Source organism: Neophocaena asiaeorientalis, unplaced genomic scaffold, assembly GCF_003031525.2.
Source record: "Neophocaena asiaeorientalis asiaeorientalis breed wild unplaced genomic scaffold, Neophocaena_asiaeorientalis_V1.1 scaffold134, whole genome shotgun sequence".
In the NCBI taxonomy this organism is placed as follows: Eukaryota; Metazoa; Chordata; class Mammalia; order Artiodactyla; family Phocoenidae; genus Neophocaena; species Neophocaena asiaeorientalis.
Window position 1 is genome coordinate 17,368,642 of NW_020185339.1, and position 27,608 is coordinate 17,396,249.

Below are 27,608 nucleotides of genomic sequence, written 5' to 3' on the forward strand. Positions count from 1 at the left end.
TCTAAATGCTGACTTGTTTATATGTCAATTATATCTCAATAAAGCTGAAAAAATACTAATTTCTTTCCATCCAGCAAAACAAATGAGCTTATGCAAAAGGAATACATACATCTGGGTTAAGAAGGAAGATTCAAAAAAAATACCATCTAATTTTGGTCCCCACCAAAATCACACTAAAAATACAGTTAAGAGATTTTTGTTTATCATAACCCACAAGGACCAAGAAGTAAAAAAAAAAAAAGCATCAGAGACAACAGCAATAGAATTTTGAAGATGAAAAAACATATGGACAAGTAGAAATTGACTTAGCAGGTCCTAGAAAGCCAAATCCCAAAATCACACGGGAAAGTGGAAATCCAACCTCTATTACACCACATATTCCACAAAAGACTCAGAGACAGGCAGCCAGGCTTCATAAGGAGAATTGGGAGAAAGCTGTTGAGAAGCAGTTGGATCCCTATATCCTCTCCTCTACTTCATGAGGCTGGACAATTACTCCTCTTCCATCCCTGCCAAAGACTGAAGGTTTCATTTCTGAAAAGGGGTAAAACAGAGAGCTGCTGGACAACCAGCTGAGGGCGGGAACCTTACCTACAACAGAGGGAATCCAGTGACCATATGCACACTGAATACTGAATGCAGAGACCCAGCTCTTAGCTCCATAGACCTTCACCATCCGGGCAGGAAGTCAGAGGACTCTTCCCTGAGGACTCTGACCAGCTCCACAAGAAAAACCTGGAGACACTGACCTGGGGGCCCTATAAGAAAGGGCCCATCCAGATGACACTCCAGTAAAGCTCAAAGCCCACAAGCTCTACTGGGCGAGCTCAGAGTTCAACTCATTCTTTTAGATTCTCACACTTATGAGCAGACAGTCAAGGATCACTGGATATCCGGGGAAAGACTTGAATTATAACAGCATTTTGAACGTTTCTTTCCTCCCTGGATAATCTATTTCCTCCAAATTGTTATTTTCTGTTTGTCTGTTTTAGTCTCTATCATTAATATCCTTAGAGCAATAAGGAAATAGATTGCATCTATGAAATAAGAACAGAATACCATATATATGCATGAAATATTCAACTACCAACTTAAAAAAGAGGTCTCAGTAACAGGAGTGGGAAATAAAGTTGCGATAATCTCTGAGTAAGTAAAGCAAAAAAAAGAAAATAAACAACAGATACAGAAAATAAGACAAGAATATTACAGAACTAATCCAGACGTTCTGACAGCCAAACAATAGAATTCCAGAAAGAGGAAAAAGGAAAAAATAAAAGGAGAGAGGAAAAGCATCAAAGAATTAATTCACATAAATTTTTCAGAACTGAAAGACATAATTGTCTGATCAAAAGAGCCCGTCGAGACCCAGGCACAGTGGGTGAAAACAGACCCACACCAAGCAACATGATCGTGAATTCCAGAAGACCAAGAACAAAGAAAGATCCCACAAGCTTTCAAAGAGGAAAAACAAACAGTCCAGTACAAAGGATAAGGAATCAGAAAGACTCTAGACTTCTCTAGACCAACAATGAAAGCAATAAAACAATAAAGGCAATAAAACAGGTATAGAAATGCCAATTAAAGCAAGGATATAATAAAGATATTTTCATTCCTGCACAATTTCCAAAAAATTTACCTCACAGGCGCCCTTCCTCAAGGAGATATGGGCAATGATATTTAGAAAAAAAAGAAAGAAAGAAAGAAGAAAACACAGGACACAGGAAGTAACAGATCCAACACAGGAGAAAAAGAGAGCCTCCAGGCTGAGAGTGAAGAGAGATCCCAAGATCATGGGTTTGCATCAGACAGGGCACAACCGGCAACAGTTGTGTTGACTGCAGTCAACACAAGATGCTTCCTGCTATTGGACCCTCCTTCTAACTCGAAGAGAGAATGCCCAGGTGAGCTGGTCCAGATTCTAATCTGTGCTTGTTTATCTCACAGTGTGCTGATAAAGTGCCTGTTCTCCACTCCCCTCCATGCCCACAAAAGTGTTCTGCTTGGACCTACTTCTGAGAGAAAGAGCAAGGTCATGTTGGCGAGCTTCAAATCAAAACTAAGCAGCAGCCCACTCCTCCAGCTTAGCAGATCATTCATCAACTGGTCCAAAACACAGCCCTGGCAGATGCCACAGGACCTGCCCTCTGACTCCCCCAGAAGGGGCTCCTGTGAATTCTCTGAGGAACCCAACATCAGACTGTGACCCAGAAACGGTTTGGTTTACCTTTTGAGAGCTTTTCTCTAACAGAGGCAGCAACATTACCCTTTCCCTACACAACTAGGCATGGGCTTGCTACTCAGCTTTTCAAAACTATATGTTGTTTAGGGATATGTACAAGAGGCAGAAAAACTATAAAGAGAAGCAAGGGAATAATTAACACAAACGCAGGGGAGAAAGGAGATTTCAGCCAGGGAGGAACACACAAGGGCTTCTAATGTGCCAGTAATATTTATTACTCAATCTTCATAGGTAGATATCATACGTAGATTTTGCTTATTTTTTTAATATATATACATGTATTAGAATATTCTTCTTTATGGTGATGCATTCTATAATAGATATCTTAAATAGTAAGTGAATTTCTATTTAAATCAGTGATATTGTTTTAATATTGTGGAACACTAAAGGAACCAAAAAAATATTCTTAAAATTTTTATGCCTATAAATGTGAAAATTTACGTGAAATGGGCAAATTGTATGTAATTTACCAAAGATGATATAAAAAGAAATAGAAAATACAAATAATCCTATAATTTTTTAAGTTGTCATAATTTAAAACCTTCCTATGAAGGAAACTTCAGGCCCAAATATTTTACCAGTGAATTCTACCAAACATTTATGAAAGAAATAATTCCAGTCTTATACAATCTCTTCCAAAGAATGGAAAAAGAGGGTACTCTGTAACTTCTTTTATGAGACTCCCAAAACTTGACAAGAGCATTACAAGAAAGGAAAATTATAAGCTAATCTCACTCATGAACATAGCCATAAAAAATCATAAACAAAATATTAGCAAATCAAATCTAGCAATGTATATATGTATGTATGTACATATACATATTGTGTGTGTGTATATATGTGTATATATTCGTGTGTATATTATATGTGTGTGTGTGTGTGTGTATATATATATATATATATATATATATATATATCTTGACCTAGGTAGGATTTTTTCAAGAAAACAAAGTTGTTTTAACATTCAACAAAAATATATTCAACATATTATCTCAATACAGCAATAAAGTATGTGACAAAATTCAGCATCTTAGCAAATTGGACAAGAGAATTTTCTTAATTTGATAAAGGATTTCTACAGAAAACTTTCAGCAAACATTGTACTTAATGGTGAAATGATAAAAAGAAAACTTTCCTTCTGAGGTTGTACATGAGACAAAAATTCTCATCTTATTTTCACTACTTCTATTCAAGATTAAACCGGAGATCCTAGCCAGTACATAAGATGAGAAAAATAAATGAAAGGATGGTAAAGAAATCCATAAAACTGACAGTATTCACAGATGATAAAGATTATATACTTAGAAAAATGATTTTACAGATAAAGTATTAGAATCAACAAAAGAAAAAGTAAGATTACTGGATATAGTACCAATATGCAGATAACAATCATACTTCTATGTACTAGAAACAAATAGAAAATGAATTTCTTAAAAGATACCAATTTAAAATAGCATCAAGAAAACTCAATTACCTAAGAATAAATATAGTAAAAGATATGTAAGACCTCTTCATAGACAACTGTAAAATATTATTCAAATAAATTTGAATAATAATTTTAAATACCATAGTTATGGATTGGAGGACCCAACATTGTAAAGATGTCAATTCTCCCCTAAAAGCCAATAATAAGCAAAACAGTCCTGAAGAAGAACAAGATTTAAGAACCTACACTATCAGAGAGTAAGAGTTATTATAAAGTGCAGTAATTAGGGCTTCCCTGGTGGCGCAGTGGTTGAGAGTCCGCCTGCCGATGCAGGGAACACGGGTTCGTGCCCCGGTCCGGGAAGATCCCACATGCCGCAGAGCGGCTAGGCCCGTGAGCCATGGCCGCTGAGCCTGCGCGTCTGGAGCCTGTGCTCCGCAACGGGAGAGGCCGCAACGGGAGAGGCCACAACAGTGAGAGGCCCGCGTACCGCAAAAATAATTAAGACAGTGTTGCATTGGCTCAAGGATAGACAAAACAATAAAATAGGATGAGAACCCAAATAGACCCACACACATATAGAAATTTATATAAAAATCGCACCACAGAGCAGTGGTAAAAGGATGGTCTCTGATAAACCGTGCTGAGTCAATTAGATGTCCACATGGACAAAAATGAATTTTTTTTTCTGGACAAAAATGAAATTTGACTCCTTTCTCATTTCATGTGAACAAAATGAATCAATTTTAGGTGGCTTTTGATCTGAAAACAAAACAATAAAGCTTCCTGAAAATATAATGGGAGAACAGAAAGCACCAGCTATAAAGGCAGGACTGGTTACCTAACCCGTGGGACCCCTTGTTCAAAAATCACTAAGAAAAGCAACAGCAGAGCATTAAACCAATTGTAGGGCCCTAATGAGCATGGGCCCCACGTGACTGCACAGATCACATGCCCGTGAAGCTGGCCCTGCAAGAAGCTAAAAAAGACTAGTAAATTGGACTACATAAAAACTAAGAATTCTTGTTCATCAAATGACACTCTTTTTTTTTAAACTGTTCCATCTCCTTTTATTACAATCCTGTCCTTGTGTTCCAGAATGAATAACTATTTAATACACACACCACTCCTAAAATTGATCTTGACAGCCCCATTTCTTTCTCAGTATATTAAATCAAAAGGAAAAAATCAAAAAAAAGAAAAATCACCTGGTTTAGTACATCCCAGGAACAAGCACCTTTACTAAACAACAGGAAATGAAACATGCCAGAAATCTGACCAAATACACAAAGCAGCAGGTGACATGCCTGATAGGAAAGGATGACTCCCAATGGAATGTTCATAGATGGCCTCTAGATGACACTCTTAAGAGAGTGAAAATGCAAGCCAAAAAAGTGGGAGAAGGTATTTGCATCACATGTATCTGACAAAGACTCATATTCAGAATACATAAAGAATTCCTACAAATCTATAAGAAAAAGGAGACAATCCTTTTCTTAGGAGACAATTAGCCAGTAAACACATGAAGAGGTGCTGAGCCACGTTAGTAATCAGCAAAATGAAAATGAAAATCACGCAGCCACTGAAACACTCACCAGAAGAGTTAAAATTTAAAGGACTGACAACACAAACACCAATTGTTGGCCACTCCAAATCTGCCTTTTCCTGTTGGTTTTTTTTTCCCCTATGGCACTTATCACCTTAACCCCTTCTTACATACATTAAAAAAAGGGTTCAGTCTTAGTAAGCACGTGACCCAACTAGGTCAAGGAAAGTAAATTATGGGACTTTCTGGAGCTACAGAAAAAGATGTTCTTTTTGCTAAGTTTGCTGATTTGGAGCTGCTGTTGGCCATTTTGGTGTTGTCCAATACAGAGGAAAGCACAGCTAAGAGATGAAGTCATATTCTTAAAGATACTCTCTGAGCACCTGTATTTACCTGATTTAGCTACACCTGAAGGCACATCCTTGGACTTTTCATTATGTAAGCCCATCAATTTCCTTTATTGCTTAAATCAGTTTGAGTTGTGTTTCTGTACTCACAGCTGAAAGGAGATTCTTCACTATTACAATGTGGTAACAAAATAAAATGGTAGACTGAAAAGTAGTGCATTAATCACTCAAAATTATGTTTATGATAATTTATGCCAATGGCACCAGCTTATAATATGTTACATGAAAAAGGCAGGATACAGAAATATTATACAGTATACCAACTTGGAAAAACTTCATATTAAAAAACCACTTGAATAAAAATTCAAAAACATTAAGAGACTGTCTTTAGAAAATGGTTTTTCCTCTTCTTTTTACACTTCTGTATTTTCCAAAGTTTCCTTATTATTATATTTTAACACTTTTTGTTGAGATATTATTCACATACCATAAAATTCACCCTTTTAAACTGTACAATTTAGTGATTTTTAGTATATTCACAGAATTGTGCAACCATCACCATTATCTGACAGCACAACATTTTCATCACCCCAGCAAGAAACCCATGCCATTAGCAGTCATTTCCTATTCTCCCTACCCGCAAGCCCTGGCAATGACTAATTTACTTTCTATTTCTGTGGATTTGTCTATTCTGAACATTTCAAATAGAATCATAAAGTATGTGGACTTTTGTGCCTGCTTCTTTCACTTAGCATCATGTTTTCAAGGGTCATCCATGTTGTAACATGAATTAGTAACTTCATTCCTGTTTCTGGCTGAATAATATTCCATCATATGGATGTATCACATTTGTCTATCCATTCATCCATTGACAGACATTCAGGTTGTTACCATTTTTTGGCTATTATAAAAAAAAAAACTGCTATGAACATTCATGTACCAATTTTTGTGGGGATATACATCTCCAATTCTCTTGGGTAAATACCTAGGAGTAGATGGCTGGTTAGGTGCATTACTTTTTATAATTTTTTAAAAAACAATGAGAATTGTTTCTTAGTGGAAAATGTTGAATGTCAGTGATACCAAACTCAGCGTCACACAAATTCCTTCCTCTGCCGCAGAGGACAAGGTACTACTGTAGAGAAGAGACCCATAGAAAAAGAAGAACAAAGGCCACTCACTATTTGACAAAAGTATCAGTCTCTACCAGGCATTTATGATAGCAAGATTTAATTACGTTATCAGGATGCCAGGGTGGACACATTAATAAAATGAGTCTATAAGCTGCCTAAAATTCCTGTACTTAGAGACCAGGCTAAAATAAAGATAATACTTCCATTTACATTCACGTTTTTTTCATGCTTTTCGCTTTTCAGAGTTTTCCAATCACCACTAGATTGGAATCATCTAGATCAATCACTTGACCTATAACACCTTTCACAAACTCAACCAGCAGAACAAACATTTAATATACCAATGCAGAAAACTGTAGAACTAGGCAATGCTGATCATTAAGATGGCCTCCCTTCTGTTTTCAGGAAAAATAGTTAAACCACGGGATAAGCAAACTACTTAAAAATCTTATCATCAGAATCAAACTCCCGGCCAAATATTCACCTTATTCTTCCCATCATCTTAATGCCTTTGGGTAGATTTTCCTGCACACCACACTACATTTGTTCCATAATCCAGCTGGCCAAGAAAAGATATTTACTTCACGTGCAAACTGCGCTAAAGCAGTATATTCTAATAAACCTGAAACTCTGTATTATATCCTTCGTATGTTACAAATTTCTTATTGCTCCAACAGTAATCCAGTATTAGAGAAGTATCAATCTAATTGCTAAGAAAAAGCAGACCCTTCTTATGTTTACGGTACAAAGAGTGAAGTTTTGAGATACCTATCTTCAAATTCCTTCTCAACCACTAGGCAAATTACCTAAACTTTCTGAATCTCAATTTCCCAATAAAATGTGCCTAAAGACAATATACTTTTGGAATTGCCATGAGAGATAAAACCAACACTTTCGCATAAAGCACATACTCAGTGAAGAGTAGCTGCTGATACTATTCTTATTATTAATTTTAAGATTAATATTGAAGTGGTTATACTATGGTTACCCTTAGATAAACGGTAAAATTTAGGGGAAAAATCTGCTGTGCTATAAGGCAAATATTGATCCCGCTCTTATTCTCACCCGTTTGAAAATAAAGGGATTCTACCGTAAGGCTTGGTGTAGAAAATCAAAAAGTCTAAGCAGTTACATCACCTGTGTTAGAAACAGAAATGATCTAGTCATTTTGGTTCATAATCCACACTTTCTGAATCATCATCCACTTGTGATTCTTATTTCAAAATTAATATATCCCCTTCGGTGTATCAACAGGAAATAATCCATTTTAATAAAAGATTAAAATTGTCTAATTCTATAATATGACCCTGCTTTTGTAAAACTAAGAAAAATAAAAATATTTCATGTATATGTAAAAAAAAATTGTTTAATTCTACAGCGTGTTGTAAAAGGGGAAAAGTCACTTATAGAAAGAATCATAAGCACTGAATCCATATGGAGGGGAAAATAGGGGTTATCTGACTTTTGCACATTAAATGCAAATAATTCAACACGTATGCTGTATTGCAATGCATCACTGACAGTCACTACTAAACTGAAAGTTCAGTGACTAATCTAATTAAACATATTTGTTATTAGTTGACTTTGAGGAAAGAAGACAAATGGGTAAGTACTGGAATCAGGCATTTAGTCACTAAACATCTAACCTCTGGGGCTTCTCTGGTGGTGCAGTGGTTAAGAATCCGCCTGCCAATGCAGGGGACACGGGTTCGAGACCTGGTCCGGGAAGGTCTCACATGCCGTGGAGCAACTAAGCCCATGCCACAACTACTGAGCCTGCGTGCTAGAGCCCGTGAGCCACAACTACTGAGCCTGCGTGCTACAGCCCGTGAGCCACAACTACTCAGCCCATGTGCCACAACGGCTGAAGCCCACGCGCCTAGAGCCCGTGCTCTGCAACGAGAAGCCGCGAAAATGAGAAGCCCGTGCACCGCATCGAAGAGTAGCCCCAGCTTGCCACAACTACAGAAAGCCCGCGCGCAACAACGAAGACCCAATGCAGCCAAAAATTAATTAGTTAATTAATTTTTTAAAAAATCTAACCTCTGGAGTTCTCAAATGGATAAATAACCATTTAGTCAAATTTCTAACAATGTCTACATCATAATACTTTATCACATGATGAGAATGATAATCCTAATTAATACACTGTTACTTCTTAATTCAACAAAAAATTCTGTTCCATTTAATAGTCTTATTACCCAGGTGAGAACTGAACTCCAAGGAAAGGAGCCATTAACCCCATATTCTCTGACATGCAAAACTCTGGACTTAAAGAGACAAAAATCTAAAATACATAGGAATGCTGCACTCACAAATCCACAAATTAAATTGGGGGCGTGTGGACACATTTTTCTAAAAAGACATAAAAGCCAGTCCTTTCATCAGTCAAGCAAAGTGAAACTCTAAATGATTATCAGTCTCTGGTACTTACCAGCCTGTGATCCTGTGCTAGCCTGACATTCCTCTCTGTCTCCTGACACTGGCTCCAACGCCCCCCCTTATACTTTCCCACACATCCAAATCCATGGATTTACCACTTTGTGCTTTTAACTTCTGGTACAAACAATAATAATGGGAAGATGAAAACACAGTTGAGAAGAGAAAAATCAAAATCAAAACATTTCAAAATAAAAAGGGAAAATAATACCATTTTTACTGGACACTAGTGAATCAACCAGAACCGTGGGAAAATATCAAATACTTATAACACATGACAACTTTTTGTATACATACACATATATAGATATACATGTACTATATGGTATACATGTATATCTATATATGTACACGTATATCTATATATCTCTACCCTCCTCCTCTACCTATTTCACACAAGTGTCTGGCTCTGCGGAAAACCCTATTCAAAACCAGCCTACTCAATTATATTCCTGCTTCTTGCATGGACTATTACATCATTATAACAATAAAGAAGTATTCCGTTTAATACACATTAGGTTGAAACCTTCCTCAGTAAACAGCATAATAATAATTTGGGGATAACAGTGATATAATAAAAGCAGAGGAAGAAAACAGTATTTTCTTTTAATAGCAAATATAAGAATGGAATTTAAGTCATTAATTTTATTATCTGAAGCTAATCAAGCCCTAAAAATTGTTTTATGAAAACAGACACATCTTCATTTGGAATTAAAAAAAAAAAACTCTAGTAAGTGTCACTTTACATACAAAATGTGACAGGGTAAAGGAAAAAGAAAAGGCAACTTTCACATGCACCTAAAAAGCTGCCACGGGCATTCTGTCAAAACACATTATCGTGCCTCTGTTTACCATACCTGAACATACTGTTCTGCAACGCTGCATGTTAATAAAAAATAAAAAACAAAAATAGGGAAACATTAGCAGAATAAAACTCTTGCATGGAGAATTAAAAAATCAATTCACAAGCTTTTATATCCACTATCTAACATGGATTAGTAAGTTAATATTTAACTCAGTTAATAAACCACGCATCTCTTACTTATGAATGGATTACCCACGAGACAGGTTTAATTTGTTAAACTATGTTGTCCTTTTCGGATTTCAGAGCAAGTTGTAAGATCCTGTTCCAAGAGTCTCCTTCTTTGAAATCAATTGTTTAATTCACTTATTAGAGCAACACAGCATAAGAAAGTAGAGACATGCCTTTTAGGTTGTGTCTCTTTGCTGCTGTTTTAAAAATAAAGATTTTAGTCATTATGTAGCATCAGGCAAAAATAACCATTGTCAAAGTGAAGTGCTACCTCAAATCTATAATAATAAAACTAACTACATTGTAACATCAGACATGTAATATACATTTTAACTGAAAAATATAGGAAGCTGTCTGAGTTGTTCATTGTTCTTAGTTCTGAAGGTATAGACTTCCATTTAAAACTTCTCAATACATATATTCAAAAGCATAATGACTACTGACGTGGCTTCACTAACATTCCGGTCCCACGTGGCAAAAGGGCTTACCCCAATCCAGCACTTACTTCTCTTCTGAGACACAGCCTGCAGGCACGCCGTCACAACATCGCAGTTCCTCTGTACTTTGTGCACAAGCCTATCTTTCTGCTTCAGCTGCCGAAGTAATTTCGCCGATTGAATGCCAATCCTGTACTTTAGCTCTCGAAGGATCATCTTCAGTTCATCTGTGTCTATCAGTAAAGGAAAAGGATAATAGAACAATAAATACCCTGAGAGGAATACAAATTCCAATGTGATACCAATCATGAGATAAATCTCTGGAACATCCATTTAAACCAAGTAATCCTGGATTCTCACCCAGGATTACATGTAAACATTCAGCTGAAAGATTCTGATGAAATAAGTCACTCATCTATTAATATTTCTTGCCCTGTCCATGCAAAGACTTTAAGATAATTTTATTCTTGAGGCAAAGACTCTTATGATATCCAGCTCTGGTTTCCAATTTGGTTCATTGCCTTAAAATTGGCATGTATTTTTTCTATCATTAAAGTGCTCAGACGGTAAGCTTACAGAAAAAGAATCTTTAGTCTGTTAAATCAATGATAAATCTAACAGCTGATAACAAATGTTTTTTAAAAGCACTCACTTTTGTAAATGATCAAAGTAATATTACCACATTTTCTAATATAGATAAATGTAGTGATAATGGTTTTGTTTTAAATATACAGTCTTCCCATAGCTAGACACTGACTACAACATTTCATTTTCAAATATGGTAGAATATATGTCCTTCAAACGGATAAGTAAAAGACAGTTCGCATCTATAAAACTAATATTCTCAACAGCAGTTTTTCTACAAATGAAAAAAGACTTGGGAATCAGAAGGGACCACAACATCTATATGAATAATCATTACAATTGGGGAGTTTCGTTTGTCATACTGCATATTAGTATGACTAATGTCGTACTTCACTAGTCACCATACTGTGACCTGTCAGGCAGGCAAAGCCTTCCACTTGGCGTGGCACAGGCTAGGCCCTCGTTAGGGGTCCTGTGTGGGGTTTGGATCTACTCATTTTCAAAGGGATTTGGAGAAACCAGAGAGGATCAGAAGAGAACAAAAGAAGTGTGCAAAAGTAAGAAAAACATTCCAGAGATGACAGGAAGTGAACTGTCGGGGTCTGTGTCAGAGAAGTGGGTGAGGGTTGCTTTAACAGCCGTCATACTGGATTGACCTCATTATGGAAAATGCATTTGACCTTGAGTTAAAAAGAATTGCCTTTGGATCAATCCACTTATCTGTGTGATCTCAGGCAAGGCAGTGCTCCAAGTCTCAAATTCTACAAGATTATTCTGAAAAACAGATGTGAATAGCCTTTATAAACATTAATATAAAGAGCACTAAAGTAAGAATAAGGAATTACTGTTAAGAAGAAAACAACAGCCAGCTATTTCTCTCACCTTGAGTTCAAATGTGGTGAGATATAATGAGAAGTAAGAACACACTTAGGTTAACTGAAAACATTTGGATTCTGAGGATGATTAAACGTGGAATCGAGCAACAAGAAGACACCAGAGACTCTTCAATCCCAGATTCCTTCAAATAGAGCAAATTCGAATGTTTAAAGTTTTTCCCTCTATTAACAGAAACAAAAGGGATAGGGATATCATCATCTTATATTCGAATTACACTTTCCTTCCACAAAAGAGTCATTTTCGGTGACTCTTCAGATACCTAGAGCTCTATGATTTTCTGAATGATATGTACTGTCCAATGTAGGAAAAATCTTCAGAGTTGAACTTGAAAATGTCTTTTACAGCAACATCTGCTGGTATATAAATATCTGGAAGACAGAAATAAGGTCTCCTTTATCTTTATTATGTCCCACAGCATCAGCCATAGCTCCTAACACAGTGTTCAATAAATGAGGAAAAATGAGATCATCAACTGACAAACTGAACAATTTCCTCTTTAAGGAATTCCAGTGTATATTATAATAAAAACAATATCTAACATTTATTGAGCACTTCACACCCATTAACTTACATAACTCTCACTACAGCCCTATGAAGTAGTAGTATTTTCTTTTACTGAAGTATAGCTGATTTACAATATTGTATTGTAATTGTAATATTGTATTGTATTGTAATACAATATTGTATTAGTTTCAGGTATACAGCAAAGTGGTTCAGTTATATATATTTTTAGATTCTTTTCCATTATAGGTTATTACAAGATACTGAATATAGTTCCCTGTGCTATAGAGTAAATCCTTGCTGTTTATTTTATATATAGTAGTACATATCTGTTAATCCCATACTCTTAATTTATCCCCTCCCACCCCCTTTCCCCTTTGGTAACCATCAGTTTGTTTTCTGTGTGTGTCTGTTACTGTTTTGTAAATAAATTTATTTGTATTATTTTTTTAGATTCCACATATAAGTGACATAATTTTTTTTTCTCTGCCTGACTATGAAGTAGTAGTATTATCTCTATTTGTTGGTGAGGAAAATGAGACTCAGAGAGGTTAAAGAGCTTGCCCAAGGTCACACAACTAGTAAGGAACAGTGGCAGGATATTAACTCAAGCTTTCTAACTCCAAAGTTCACGCCCTTAATGACAACAGTGAAAAGAGTGCCTAGGTTTCCTGAGAAACCATTTTGGTGCCTCACATAAATAAACCACCCACGCATGCTGAATATCTAAATAGGTGCTACAACGAAATCCCTATCAGAGGAAAGAGCAAATTAATACACAGGTTATCTACATTATCGAGTCTTAACTACATATTATGTTAGGAGGGATATTTTTTTGACCCTGAAAAAAATCAAATAACCTAATAAGCTGTAAAATTATTTAAGTAGACAGCTGTTTCCATTACCTGATTCCTTATTCTTAGTACTCTAATGATGTTTATCGATGAAGGAAAAGGGATATACGTGTGTGTTTGCGTGTGTAGGGCTATCATAATATGGCATCATGTACATTCCAATAGGGTCCACTACAAGGAAAGAAGAGATTAGCAGATAGCTAACCATGCAGAAAGACTGAGACTTGGGCAAAACTGACTCTTACAGGTCTTATGAATGATTAGTAGAGTGGTCACTTATTTGCAATCTGTATTTCCAAAGCTGTACTGTGACGTCTTCCTTAAACTTTAGCTTGCCAAATTTCCTCTTCCAAAAGGAAATCACTAATCCACAAAATTCTCTCCGTAATGAAAAGTAAGTAACCTTGTAAAAAACAGAAAGCCAGATCGTAAGTCTTCAAAATTGATTCTGTTGGATTCTGAAAGAACTATTGCCCTGCAGAACTCTTGGCATAAACACCCTGAGAACAGCCAAATAATTGTATAAAATTAAACAGCACAACTCCAGCTAAAGTCCCAGGCGGGGGGAGGGGGGAAAGTGGAAGCCATTTGTAACAATCAGCTGGGAAAAAAATCCTCACCAGGAAGCCTAAAGAGGAAGCTGAAAGCTGTTTACACAGATTTCAGAAAGCCGGGAAATTTATTCCTTTTCTAGTTAGGTTCCACCCCCCGACCTCGCCCCATCCCCGCCCCAGCTGGACCGACTTTACAAATAGGAGACAGGAGACCCATCCATAGTATTCTTGTTCCTCCCTTTCCTGGTAATTTACCACAAGGACATTAACTCAAGAAACGTTATGGTGGCTTAGCATGTTTTTCCACACCTGACTTCATTTTGTAAATTGAGGTCTTGATATATCTATACAAAAAGACAACTGTAATAACTGTGTCAGTGCCTGAAAGGAAATCTATTATGAACAGTTGAGGGAAAAAAAATCTCAATTAGGACAGAGCATCAGAGTCTGATAACAAAAGAAACCAAATTAGCCTCTCCCCCCAAAGCCAAGGCCCTTTTGGGATCGACCTCTCCAACTGAAGGTACTGGTAGTTAAATGCTGTGATAATGACGACGCCCTAGGGCCCTCCACTAATGCTCCACCCAAAAAATCCACCTAGTGAGCTTCTTGAAACCAGACGTTCTGAGAAATGGATTTCACACGTTCTGCTTAGAAACTGCATTACTGAATTATTCTGCCTCACTAGTTAAACACTCTCCCAGTGGTGTGGCCAAGGAAGGTGGATGTAAAATAAAATTTTTAAAAAGTGGATTTTGTTGTTTTTTTTTTAAACCAGCCCCAAGAGTCGCCTCTATTCTCTCCCAGGGCCCTCTAGATAACTTCAGATAGACAAATCGGAAACTCCAAACCTGTCTTAACAGCTGTTCCGGTGAAATTAGAACCTGGACTGCTTCTCCCCTTGGGCCTCCACAAACACAAGGAGGATGGGGGACGGGGGGAGGGGGGAGGCCCGTTGGTACCATTCCGATAACTGATGCTTCACTCGACAACTCGAGAAGGGATGGGGGTACAATAAGAACTTAGTCATGAATCCGTGACACTGTGGCCAGCCGTGCCAGGTCAAAGGAGACGTCCCAAACTTAACATCTGGGCGCACGGCCCATCAGCACAGGTGCGCGCTGGTGAGCCGGAGAGCTCGGACTGTCCCAGCGGGGGCGCGGCTCCGGGAAGCTCCCGGGAACCCCCTCCCCCGGTCCTCACCTTTCTGCCACAGGTACTGCATCTGGTGCCGCTGGCTCGGCCGCTCCTGCAGCTCCTGTAGCACACGGGAGTCGCCGGCGCCGCCGCGGCCGCCCACGAACACGTCGGAGCCCGAGGCCTCCGTGGAGCTGTCGAGGCTGTCTTGGCGCCGCTGGCGGCCCCAGGGCCCGCGGCCCCCGCCGGCCGCCTCCTCCTCCTCCGTGCAGCTGTACAGCTCGGTGAGCAACCCGCTCACCAGGGACGCCGTGCAGCTGCCCCGAGGCTCGCCGGGCTCCGGGTCCTCCTCGCCTTCCCAGGAGTCCCGGGAGCCCCGCGCTGGCTCCGCCGGGGGCGCCCCTCGCAGGTTTACAACCAGGGGCGCTCTGGGGCCCGCGTCCTCCAGCCTCACCTCAGGCTGCGGGAGCCCCGTCCGGCCCCCGCCGGCGGGCAGGACCTCCATGGCTCCCGCCGCTCCTCCCGCCGTTCCTCCCGCGGCGCCACGCCGCGCCGGCCAGTTCCGGGAGGAGGCGCGGCCTCGGCCCCACCGTGGGTGTCCTGGGCCGGGCGCAGCGCCAGCGGCCTCCGGATACCCCAAGCGCCCGACCTCCCCCCGGGTCTGTACGTGCGGCGCCGCCCTTCGGCCCCGGGTGGGGAGGATAGGGCGGCGGCCACGCCGCTCGTTAACTGGGGACACCTGCAGCAGGTGAGGCCAGCCTACGCCCGGGAGCGATCTCTGAAGCGCGTCCAGGAGTAGGATGTGGCCAGAACGAATCAGGATGAAGCCTTTAGCCCGGAGGGGGAAGGGCGCTCTGGCTGCTGCCACCTTCACGTTTATGAACGTGATTAACTCAAAAAGAGGGCAGCTGTAGCATCCTATTCAGCCACCGGCTCGAAATAGTGCCGGTTCTAAGCGCCCATCAATAGGCCGAGGCCGGGAGCTCCCTCCTTCACCTACTCCGGGCACAATGCCCAGCCCTTCTCACCTTCCCACCTGATCTGGGCGCCTTTAAAGGCTTTCTTAGTTTAGTTTCTGACTAACTTTTCTGAAGACCTGGCATATACTTGAGATTTAATAACGCTGTGAACTTTTTTCCTTCGGTGAAAGATCAAGTACTGGATTAAAATCAACTAATGCCCTGGCGCAAGACCTAACAGAGAATGAGGATTTAATACGTGTCATGAGAAGGCAAAACTAATAAACTGATGCAGCTGATTCTATCAGTAAAATCAAAAGTTTGCCTGATATCCTAAGAGATGTATCTTTACCCTGCACCTCAATGGAAGAACTGGGTGCCCCTCCACTGTAGATATTTTTGTGAATTTAGTAATAATTGTCAATGTTTTTGAGCACTTTTTGTGTGCCGGGCACTGTTCTGAGTTCTTTGCATGAATTATCTCATTTAATTCTCACTTTAACCCTATAAAGCAGTAAGCACAACTTTTTTATTGAGGCATAATTGACCTATAACATTATATTAGTCTCAGGAGTACAACATAATGATTCGATATTTGTATATGTTGCAAAATGATCACCACAATATGTCTAGCTCACGTATGTCACCATATAGTTACAAAGGTAAGTACTATTTTTTCCTCACTTTTCAGATGAGGGGGCTGAAGCACAGAGAGGCTGAATAACTGCCAATTTTCAAAGAATAAAGTGAACTTTCTTTAAAGCTTAAAGTGTCTGGCTTTCAGTACAGATGCGTATATATTTGTCTATCTCCTAATGCTATTAAATACTTGTCGTATTTTTTAAAGGAACAGCAGAGCACCTAGTGAACAATGGTGGTACTTTTTGTTCAACACACTTTTTACTTTTCAAGGCACTTTCATAATAGAGCCAGTAGAAACCTGGTGTCCCTTGGCATCACCACCAAAATACATGTAAACGTAGAGTGAGACCAATAGGACCCTTTTAGAAACTGGAGTTACTATAAGGGAAGCAGAAGTTTTATAACTTTTCCTTTACGTATCCAGAATTTAAAATTATACTAGAAATAGTATTTTATGGTTTTGTAACTGTGTTAACTACTACTGTATCCATTTAACTTTAAAATGTATGCAGTAGAAGGAATGGAATTATTTGTTATTTTATTGTTGTTTTGTTTTTTGAGGTTTGGGGTTTTTTTCTGTTGTCTCCAGCATTGAATACAGTCCTGAAATCCTTCCTTCAGATGTCAAACTTTGCAACAAGCAGGACTTAAACAAAGGGAAACGCTGAAATTGGATCTCTTTTCTTAGTTGACTTCCCAGCTCTTTCTCTCTATCTCTAGTAAGAGATGTGATAACTACTAGTCTTCAGCACAATTCACATCTCGGGTATCACTATCAGGACCTGTAAAGAAACTCAAAGTTAGCTGAAATGGATGGTGAAAGAGTCCAGGAAAAACAGTAGGTCATTGACAGTCAACATTTCTAAATTAATCAAACTCCAAAATCATCTCCTGTTACCCATCATTACCAAATCACCTGAGGACAGAACATTGGCAAAATAAAAACTAACAAGGAAAGCAGATTCAAAGTCCTTTGCCCTTGTTGGAATGATCTTGGCCCAGATATCCACGTGACTCTTCTCTCACCAGCTGAGATCTCTGTTTAAATGTCATCTTTAGGGCTTCCCTGGTGGCGCAGTGGTTAAGAATCCGCCTGCCAATGCAGGGGACATGGGTTCGAGTCCTGGTCTGGGAAAATCCCACATGCCGCAGAGCAACTAAGCCCGTGCGCCACGACTACTGAACCCGTGCTCTACAACAAGAGAAGCCACTGCAATGAGAAGCCCACGCACCGCAATGAAGAGTAGCCCCCCCTTGCTGCAACTAGAGAAAGCCTGCGCGCAGCAACAAAGACCCAACTCAGCCAATAAATAAATAAATTTCAAAAAAATAAAATAAAATGTCATCTTCTCAGTGGATTCTTCCTAACCACCCTATTTAAAATTGCAGCTCCCTAACCCCCAGTATTCCCTTCTTCCCCCTCCTTGTTCTCTTTTCTTCCATAACACTCACCACCTTTCAACATATTATGCCATCTATGGATTTATTTTATTCTCTGTCTTCTGCCACTAAAATATAAACTCCTGAAGGCAGGAATTTTTGTCTCCTTTGTTCACTGATGTATGCCCACCACCTAGAACAGATGCTAGCACATTATATGTACTCAATAAATATTTGTTGAATTAATTAACTGAATGAATAATATGAAAACTAGAGAAAAGATCAACCAATGACCTACTTTCCTAAGAAAAGTGAGTTCCATTAAACAGAGTCCTAGAAGAGGTGTCGGCAAAGAGCAGCCCATTTTTGTACCCTACGTTACTGCTGCCCGGTGATGGGATGGTCCCCAATGAGTTCCCTAAAGGTCTGAAGCCAACTAATTGGATATGAGAGGGAACCATTGGCGTGACAGAATATGATTTCAAACTGATCACAACTAATTAATAGCTTAAAGTAAATTTACTGTGGTTAGCTATGCTACTAATAATAATCAGCATTTTAATTTGTTTGGAACTTTAGTTTTAATATTTAAATAATTATATTAATTATTTGTATCAGATATATGGTCCAACATTGCATTATATTTACAAGGAGCTAAGAAGCATCTATCTCTAAGTTGAGTACAATTTACTATAATCTGTAGAATATAATTTATATAAGTCTGTGTACAAGATACAGACCATGAACATTTCAATTATTTCCAAACCTGTATCAGGGTCTTGCCAATAACCTTCTGTCACCTGTCATTTAAAACTACCTTAACCTATGTAAGATGGATTTTGTATATTGTTTTCTTGCTCAACATTTTATTATGAGTATTTTCCTACTATCCCATTTAATAAGTGATATTCTATTTTAAAAAATAAAACTACCTTAAGACTCTCAACATTATTGATAACTTTTTTCAGCGTGTGCAAGCACACATAAAGACGAAATTGCTATGATGAAAGTTATGACTATTCTTGGAATGGCTGATTTGTAAAATCTAGCAGTTAACCTTTTACTCTAATCCTTCAGGGATTACTCATTCTCTAGTCGCAGGAGAAATGCACAAGGTCGTTGCTGGGTTTCAGCTTCTCATAGAAGCTCACTCTCAAAATTAATTGCTGGTTACAATTTATTTATATCCTTGGAATGCAATACAATCTCTATTTTCAATTTAATAACTATACATGAAGAATCATATTTTTCAATCCCAGAAGTTGGGATAAGAGGTAAAAAGGGGATTTTCATACTTTAAAAAGCCACCAAACCTTAGACCTTGGGGAATACATAGTAATCCATAGTAGACAGTCAATAAATAAGAGCTATTAATGTTGAATGACATTTAAGTCATAAAATTTGAGTGCTTAGAGGAACTTCGGAGATCTCATTTGACTACTGCTTAATAATTAATTATTATACTATATTTCAAAGTGACAGATTATATAACCTTTCCTTTGCAAGAGTAGAAATAGTTGTGATTGCTCAATGCATATCAGCTGGGAACTGAACTTCTGATCTCTCACCCATATTCAAGTGACATTCTTTGAGAGTAAGTGAGGTGTCTTAGGTAGCCACTGACAAGGGCGGACTAACATCAATGGCCTCAACTGCTTTGTCTAATTCATTGTTTAGTGCCTCTTCCACGTGAATGCTTTCTGGTGGACGTATACACATCATACTAAGATCTTCACACTTTGTGCCTATTCCTACATGTCTATCCCTGTGCCTCCACACCAGAACTCCCCATCTCCAATCTCCCAGTCATTTTCCTTCCAGGGTCGTGACCAGCCAGCAGAGGCCATTCACCACTGCCAGTGAGTCCATATATATTCTAATCTCAGGTCACTTCTTTCTACACAAACTGGAGGGTCAGCTCTGCCCATTAAGATGGTTTTCTCTCACCACTGTCATTCAAGGCCAAGCTGAGTGAGGCTGTAATACAACCATCAACCACTTCCACTTTGCACCCATATACCAAGCTGTTCTATTCTTAAACAAAGCTCAGACTTTCTCCTCCTCTTTCAGCTGGTCTATAGTCCCCCAGGTGTGAGCTGAGATAGGAGTAAGGGGCAACCATGATGAGTGATACGGGAGTCTGGGCTATCTCTTCATGGACTTGCTTGTGCCCTCTGGTCTTGTTCGTGCTTGGTTCCAGGTGTACCGTTTCATCTTCTATAGAACTACTGCTGATCCTGACAACTTTATGACTTGGGAATCCTAGAGGACCCAACTGGTGATGGATAATTCAGGTAGCATCATCATTTAATGCCTCATGATCAAGAGTCCCATCTCTCTCAGGGCTCAGTACATTAGGAGCTGTTTTTCAAAAGATGCGTGATTCCTGCTGTAGGTATCATGACCTTGCTCCAAAACCACAGGGGTCTGTATTGTGATTTTTTCCTATTAGAGTGTGTTTCACATTGCATCTGTTCCCACCACTGACATCTGGAATGCCATAGGGTCTGCTTGCAGGTATGCCCCAAGCAGAAGGGCTACCTGCATCACAGGTTGGACCTGCCACCAGGATGGACTTCAAGATGTGACCTCTGCACTTGTACAGAGCTGCACTTTCAGAATGTCCCCACACTTGGCTTAATGCTTTGTTGTCATCATCTTGAAGTTATTAACAATATTTTCTTTGAACTTGTGTTTTGTAAGTGAAGTCCAGTGGGACAACGGAAGGTGTGCAGGAGCAGTAGAGATGAGCCAGGACTGGGGGGTAGAGCAGGCAGCAGCCAAGCACTAAGAAACTGTCACATGTGCGTACCTCCAGGCAGTCCAGGGGGCCTCAGGGCCCCCAGGTGGGCAGGCAGAGACCAGAACCCAGCCTGGTGGCATCAACTGTAGAGAGAATAGTGGAAAAGCAGAAGTGGTGGCCAACAGCAGTAAGAAAGAAAGGTTTTCTACTTAAAACTGGTGCTGGGACCTGCTGTGGGGATCCAGCTTGCCCATCTGTTTCCTGAATGCCATCTTTGTGATGTTTGCACAAATCTTTGAGATCTGGGACAGGAACTGCTAGTTTTCAGGCATTACATTTTGTTAGTAAATTATTATAAAATATCAGCACACATATGGATATTGAAATAATGCATATCAGAAAATTATTAGAATTCTTCACTGAGTTGAGTCTCTGGTTTTGAAAACTTCTGCAATGCGGCAAATCAAATTTCCACAGTCTTAGAAAGAAATTAAAGATCAATGCATTTGATGGAAAAGAACACTATTTTTAAATGTAGCTCCAGATAATGATGAAAACAACTTAAAATTTTAACTTTTTCTTATAATTGAAGATGCAGTGTTAGAATGCAAAAACAGGCACTCCAAATTATATAAAAACTTGAAGCCATCTGAAGTTTCTTGTAGGCCCTTCACAAGTTATAGGAAATGTTGGAGGAAATATTACAATGTAACTATTACACCAGCTACAATTTTACAATTGCAAAATTATAATAATTTATGATTTACATTGAAATTAAATTCATATCTAAATAAAACTGATCTGTAGAGAGATTTAAATGTTTTTAGAAAAATTGTTCCACAATTATCAGCCCTACCTGTGCTAAAATATGTATTTTGAAATAACCTGTCAAAAGTTTATCCCACTGTTATACACCCTATAAAATACTCTTAACAGCTCCAGTAACAGTTATATCAGAAGATCCTCCTCAAAATTAAAAATTATCAAAAATTATTTGCAATCAGGCATTTGCTGAGAGTCACGAGATCACTTTTAGTTATATCAATTGAAAATGAAGTTGCTAAAAATACACATTCTGATTTTGAAATGAATTTGTAGGAAATTGTGAATTTATAGGCCTACAAAATGAATTAATAGGAAAGCAAGCCAGAACAATTATATAATCAATCAAGATATCACATTAATAATCATTATTTATTGTATTACATAAATTATAACACCAAAAGTTTCTCTGCAGTTTGTAAGATTACAGTGTTATTCATGTATCACTATAACACCCATTGCATTTTGTAAGTAATTCAATATTTTTTCATGAAAAACTTTATATTTTACCACTTTCAGTGGCACTTTTTTCCTGCTTTTTTAACAAAGGGCCCCACATTTTTATTTCACGCAGGGCCCTACAGATTATGTAACCAGGCCTGTCTGCTACAGAGTGCTTTTCTGCTCCAGGCTCCACTCAAATCTGGTATCCTTTCCTGTCACTCAGTATATGGGCTGGAGCAGTACTCCTAGGTAGAATGGGTTGCTTATGAACACCGAAAGGTCTACCAAGCACTGTGCCTCCGTTTCTGCAATAAGAAATGCAAGAAGCAGCGATTTGTTTTCGCTTTGGAGGCAATGTCCTGACATAACACTGGACCCCTAAGATCCTCTACCGAAGTGCCAAGTCCCCGAATTTTTATAGGGTCTCTCTCCTACCCTCTGGAGCACGTGTCATATGAAAGATTCCAGCATGTTAGATGCCTCTCGTTCATCCTGCCTGATCAGCATGATGTCATCGATGTAATGGGTGGATATGATGTTCTGCAGGATGTCCAGATCTGTTTAAACTCTATTACGACATATGGTTATAATAGGTGTTTTAACACACTGATCTGCTAATTCCTTCATCTCGTCATTTATTATCTGTTTTTGCTGCCTGGGTTTTCTTTTGGTTATGGGTCACATTTTCCTGTTTGGGGGCCTGTGTAGTAATTTTTTTTTTAATAAATTTATTTATTTATTTTTGGCTGCGTTGAGTCTTCGTTGCTGCACCCGGGCTTTCTCTAGTTGCAGAGAGAGGGGGCTCTTTGTTGTGGTGCACTGGCTTCTCATTGCGGTGGCTTCTCTTGTTGTGGAGCACGGGCTCTAGGCTCATGGGCTTCAGTAGTTGTGGTGCACGGGCTTAGTTGCTCCGCAGCATGTGGGATCTTCCCAGACCAGGGCTCGAACCCATGTCCCCTGCATTGGCAGGCAGATTCTCAACCACTGAGCCACCAGGGAAGCCCAGTAATTTTTTTTAATTGGATCCAGGCCATTGTAAATTTCATGTTGTCGAGTATCTAGATTTTGTAGTCTTCCCTTAAAGAGTATGGGGCCTTATTTTGGCAGTTAAGTTTCTAGCAGATCAGCTTGACACTTTGAGACTTGTATTTAAACTTTGTCATTGTAGGCATACAGTACTTTTCATGCATGATAGTTTAGCTCTACTACAAAAGTATAACCTTTCTGGGTTCTCTACTGAATGCTCCTTGTGATCAAGAAAGACTTTCCCTTCTGGCTGGTTGGATCTCAAACATTTCCAGCTCCTCTGGGAATTATTATATATCCTTGGTCATTCATTGCATTACCTTATGGTGCCTTCACCCTAGGCATGTGCATCTTTGTGTTCAACAATGTCTCCCAAAGATATCTACCCAGATTTATGAAGCTTTGCACCTACATAGCCTCCTCTTTGGAACATTGCCCCACAAGTTCCAGTTACTTCAGCCCCCCCTTAACTGTAATCTTTCTCTCTTCAACTCAATTTTGTTCTGCATGGGACCTTTTCTCTGGCTCCCTGGTTCAGGATGTGCCTCCAGGTAGAAAACTGGGGCAACTGTTTGTTTCCCTTCACACGTACTCTTTAAGGGCAGACTAAGAGGAAGAGACAAATTGCAAATAAAAGTAATAAATAGGCTCTTGAATCGTTTGATAATTTGTAAAGAGAAGTGAATCATACAAATTCATTTAAAAATATTTAAATTTTTTTCTGATTTGACCTCAAACTGACATCAGTGAAATTCATATAAACTCATAATATGTGATTACAATGAGTGCACTGATGACTAAATTAGTGCCTTCAATTCAAGGAATATCTAAGATTAGTAACTGTGCAAGATAATTTGAAATGCCCGTCTAAAAATATTTGATAGAGCTCCTGAAATTTCACACACGCACACACACACACACACACACAAATAATGAACTACAAGGATGAAAAAAATTTTTCTGAGCTATTAATAATAAAAAAACAAATACTGATCAACTATGCTAGAGAAAAAGTAAATTATCTTCATATTCTCTCTATAGAAAATATTACAAACCATGGTCATATGAAGAGTCGATTAAAGAGTACATAGCCATAAAATTTGGGAAAAAAGTTTGGAGAGGCATGCCTGACAGTTTATTAACAAAAATATTTTGTTATTTTTACATTTTGCATTATTTGTAATATTTCTCAACTTTTAATAGTTTATAACATTGTGATTTCTTTTCTCAGTCTAAATAAATATACACTTTTGTATCTAGTTTTGTATTTATAATTGCTATTCTTTTTCTTAAGGAGCCCCCAAAATCGTATATAAGCTTCAGGCCACACAAAATCTGGATTTGCCACTGTTATCATCATCTCTCCACCTAACTGATCTACCTTCATCCATTCCTGTCCCCTTCTAGTCTGTACACCGTGCCACAGCCAAAAGGATCTTATAAAAATTCATGTATGATTATATTTCTCCTCTACTCTTCCAGTGATTTCCCATTAGCCTTAGGATAAAGACCAAAATCCTTAACATAGGGTCTGGGCCCTGCCTACTTATCCCCTTCCTTCTCTCTCTCAGCTGCAATCATGGTGGCTTCTTTTAGTTATTTGAATGCACCTCCTTAGGACTTTTGCACATGCTGTACTCTGTGCCTAGGAGACATTCTACCACCCACCTATTCCATTAACAAATTATCTCCTTTAAACTTCAGACTGTCATTCAAGGTTATTTCCTCAGGGTATCTTAGACTAGATCAGCCCCCTACACCCTTAAATGTTCATCACACTCTTTGCTTTTCCTTCATAGTATGTCTCCCTATTTGTAATTATACACTTCTGCGATTGTTAGGTTGTATATTTCTCTGCCACTAGATTGCAAATTCCATGAAAGAGGGACAGTGTCTCCTCAGCACTAGCCTAGCATCTGAAACAAAGTTGGTACCTAATTATACAATCTCTGGCCCTAAATAATTTACAATCTAGTTTTGAAACAGAAACAGTGAGAAAATTTAACAATCTGGAGCATCAGTGCAGATGGAATAGATTATTTTTGTGTGCAGAAAGTCCTACTGGAAGTCTTGAAATCTGAATACATGGGGGTTGGTTATTCCATCAGTGTGCAAAATTAGCCTAGCCTGAGGCTGTAACATAGTACACTGACCATCTGGGAAGTGCTCTGACCAGATTCCCAGCACAATCCTTTTTTGCAGTAGAAATCTACTTCATTCTTATTTTTCACTGTGCTTTTTTTTTCTTATAATTTTTATTGGAGTATAGTTGATTTGAAGTGTTGTGTTAGTTTCTGCTGTACAGCAAAGTGAATCAGTTATACATACACTAATACATATATCCACTCTTTTTTAGATTCTTTTCCCATATAGGTCATTAAAGAGTATTGAAAAGAGTTCCCTGTGCTATACAGTAGGTCCTTACCAATTTTCTATTTTATATATTCTACTTCATTTTTAAAAATTCTCTTGTCTTCTGTAGACTTACTTTTTAAAAAGTAATAAAACTAAGGATGCTTCCTTTTGCATAAGCCTGAGAGTTGTGTATGACATTCCCAAGCACTTCCATAGTTATTTTTCCTTATACTACAGTGCTTTCACAGATTTGAAGACTTCCAGTTGGAGGGTTCAGCTTAGAGAAAATACACCTTATTTGTTAGGAACCAGGAGGTACAGCCTGTTGTTCTCAGTTGGGAATAAGGCTTGGTGGTTCACCTTGCCAGGGATATTTCCTTTGTTATTGTTATATTCACCAGTTTCTTTTATTTTTTAGACTCCACATATAAGTGATATCATACAGTATTTATCTTTCTCTGTCTGACTTATTTCACTAAACATAATACCCTCCAAGGCCAGAGATACTTCTATTTTCCTAGACTTGGGCAGAGGGGCAGGGTAGAGCTGTTCTAGAGCTATCACAGAAATATTTGGAGCCCTAGTGTCATGGAATTTTTATCCCTAAACATTACTTAATAACTTGGTTGGGTGACCATGTCGCAGTGTTTTGGTTTTTGTTCAATGTGCACATCCTCCAACATCATCTAAAAGGTCTTTCAAAAAGTCACCAATTTTTAACAATCCACCTGCCAATGCAGGGGACACAGGTTCACGCCCTGGTCCAGGAAGATCCCACATTCCGCGGAGCAACTAAGCGTGCGTGCTACAACTACTGAAGCCCGCACTCCTAGAGCCCGTGCTCCGCAACAAGAGAAGCCACCGCAATGAGAAGCCCGCGCACCGCAACGAAGAGTAGCCCCCACTCGCTGAAACTAGAGAAACCCAGTGAGCAGCAGCGAAGACCCAACGCAGCCAAAAATAAATAAATAAATAAAATTTTTTAATTCACCAATTTAATGTTAGAGTAAATATTCCAAAATTCATCAAGGAATATTAGGCTGTCAGAATATCCCTAAATCGTTTGTGTGAAACCACGATATCAGCTGAGGAACAGCATAACCAGGCTTGGACTTAGACTGAGTTGTAGGGAAGAGCTGTTCTAGAGCTATCACAGAAATATTTGGAGCCCTAGTGTCATGGAATTTTTATCCCTAAACATTACTTAATAACTTGGTTGGGTGACCATGTCGCAGTGTTTTGGTTTTTGTTCAATGTGCACATCCTCCAACATCATCTAAAAGGTCTTTCAAAAAGTCACCAATTTTTAACAATCCACCTGCCAATGCAGGGGACACAGGTTCACGCCCTGGTCCAGGAAGATCCCACATTCCGCGGAGCAACTAAGCGTGCGTGCTACAACTACTGAAGCCCGCACTCCTAGAGCCCGTGCTCCGCAACAAGAGAAGCCACCGCAATGAGAAGCCCGCGCACCGCAACGAAGAGTAGCCCCCACTCGCTGAAACTAGAGAAACCCAGTGAGCAGCAGCGAAGACCCAACGCAGCCAAAAATAAATAAATAAATAAAATTTTTTAATTCACCAATTTAATGTTAGAGTAAATATTCCAAAATTCATCAAGGAATATTAGGCTGTCAGAATATCCCTAAATCGTTTGTGTGAAACCACGATATCAGCTGAGGAACAGCATAACCAGGCTTGGACTTAGACTGAGTTGTAGGGAAAATTAAAAGCGATTAAATATAAGGGCACTCAATAAGTGTTGTTGACTCGGGGATTAAATAGGGTACGGCCCAGACTTTGCCCACCAGCTGATCTTACTACCTCGTAGGCACATTCCTCCTTTCTCTTAACTGCTTCCTGTTGGCTGATTCCTTTCCCCTCTTATCTGATCGTCCCCCCGCCCATTTTAATTCCTGAACAAAGGGGTCCTACCAAAACCCAACGCCTGCCTGAGTCCGGAGCAAGCTCGGGTCCTGCTCCCCTATGGCTTTTCCCCCCTTTCCGCCCACTTCCGGGTTTCCCTCCCTGCTGCTGTCTCCCCTCTTCCTTTCGGTCCGGAGCCCGCCCCTCCACCCGTCACGTGACCGCATGGCGTGCTCCGCCTCCT

The 27,608-nt window shown here is 39.2% G+C and overlaps 1 protein-coding gene across 3 annotated transcripts in view; it reads right to left on the minus strand.

Annotated features, from left to right (window-relative positions):
- TBC1D30 (TBC1 domain family member 30) overlaps positions 1-15,654 on the minus strand; it is an 82,770-nt gene extending 67,116 nt beyond the window's left edge. Inside the window, exons 1-2 of one of the 3 annotated variants that reach the window (XM_024737134.1) lie at positions 15,583-15,654; positions 10,669-10,833 (exon numbers count right to left, since the gene is read on the minus strand). In XM_024737134.1, coding sequence (XP_024592902.1) covers positions 10,669-10,816 — 148 coding nt within the window. In that variant the 5' untranslated portion in view covers positions 10,817-10,833; positions 15,583-15,654. Of the gene's footprint in view, positions 1-10,668; positions 10,834-15,194 lie in introns of all 3 variants that reach the window. The other 2 variants (XM_024737133.1, XM_024737135.1) reach the window with 2 other exon arrangements.
- Positions 15,655-27,608: the final 11,954 nt, after the last annotated feature.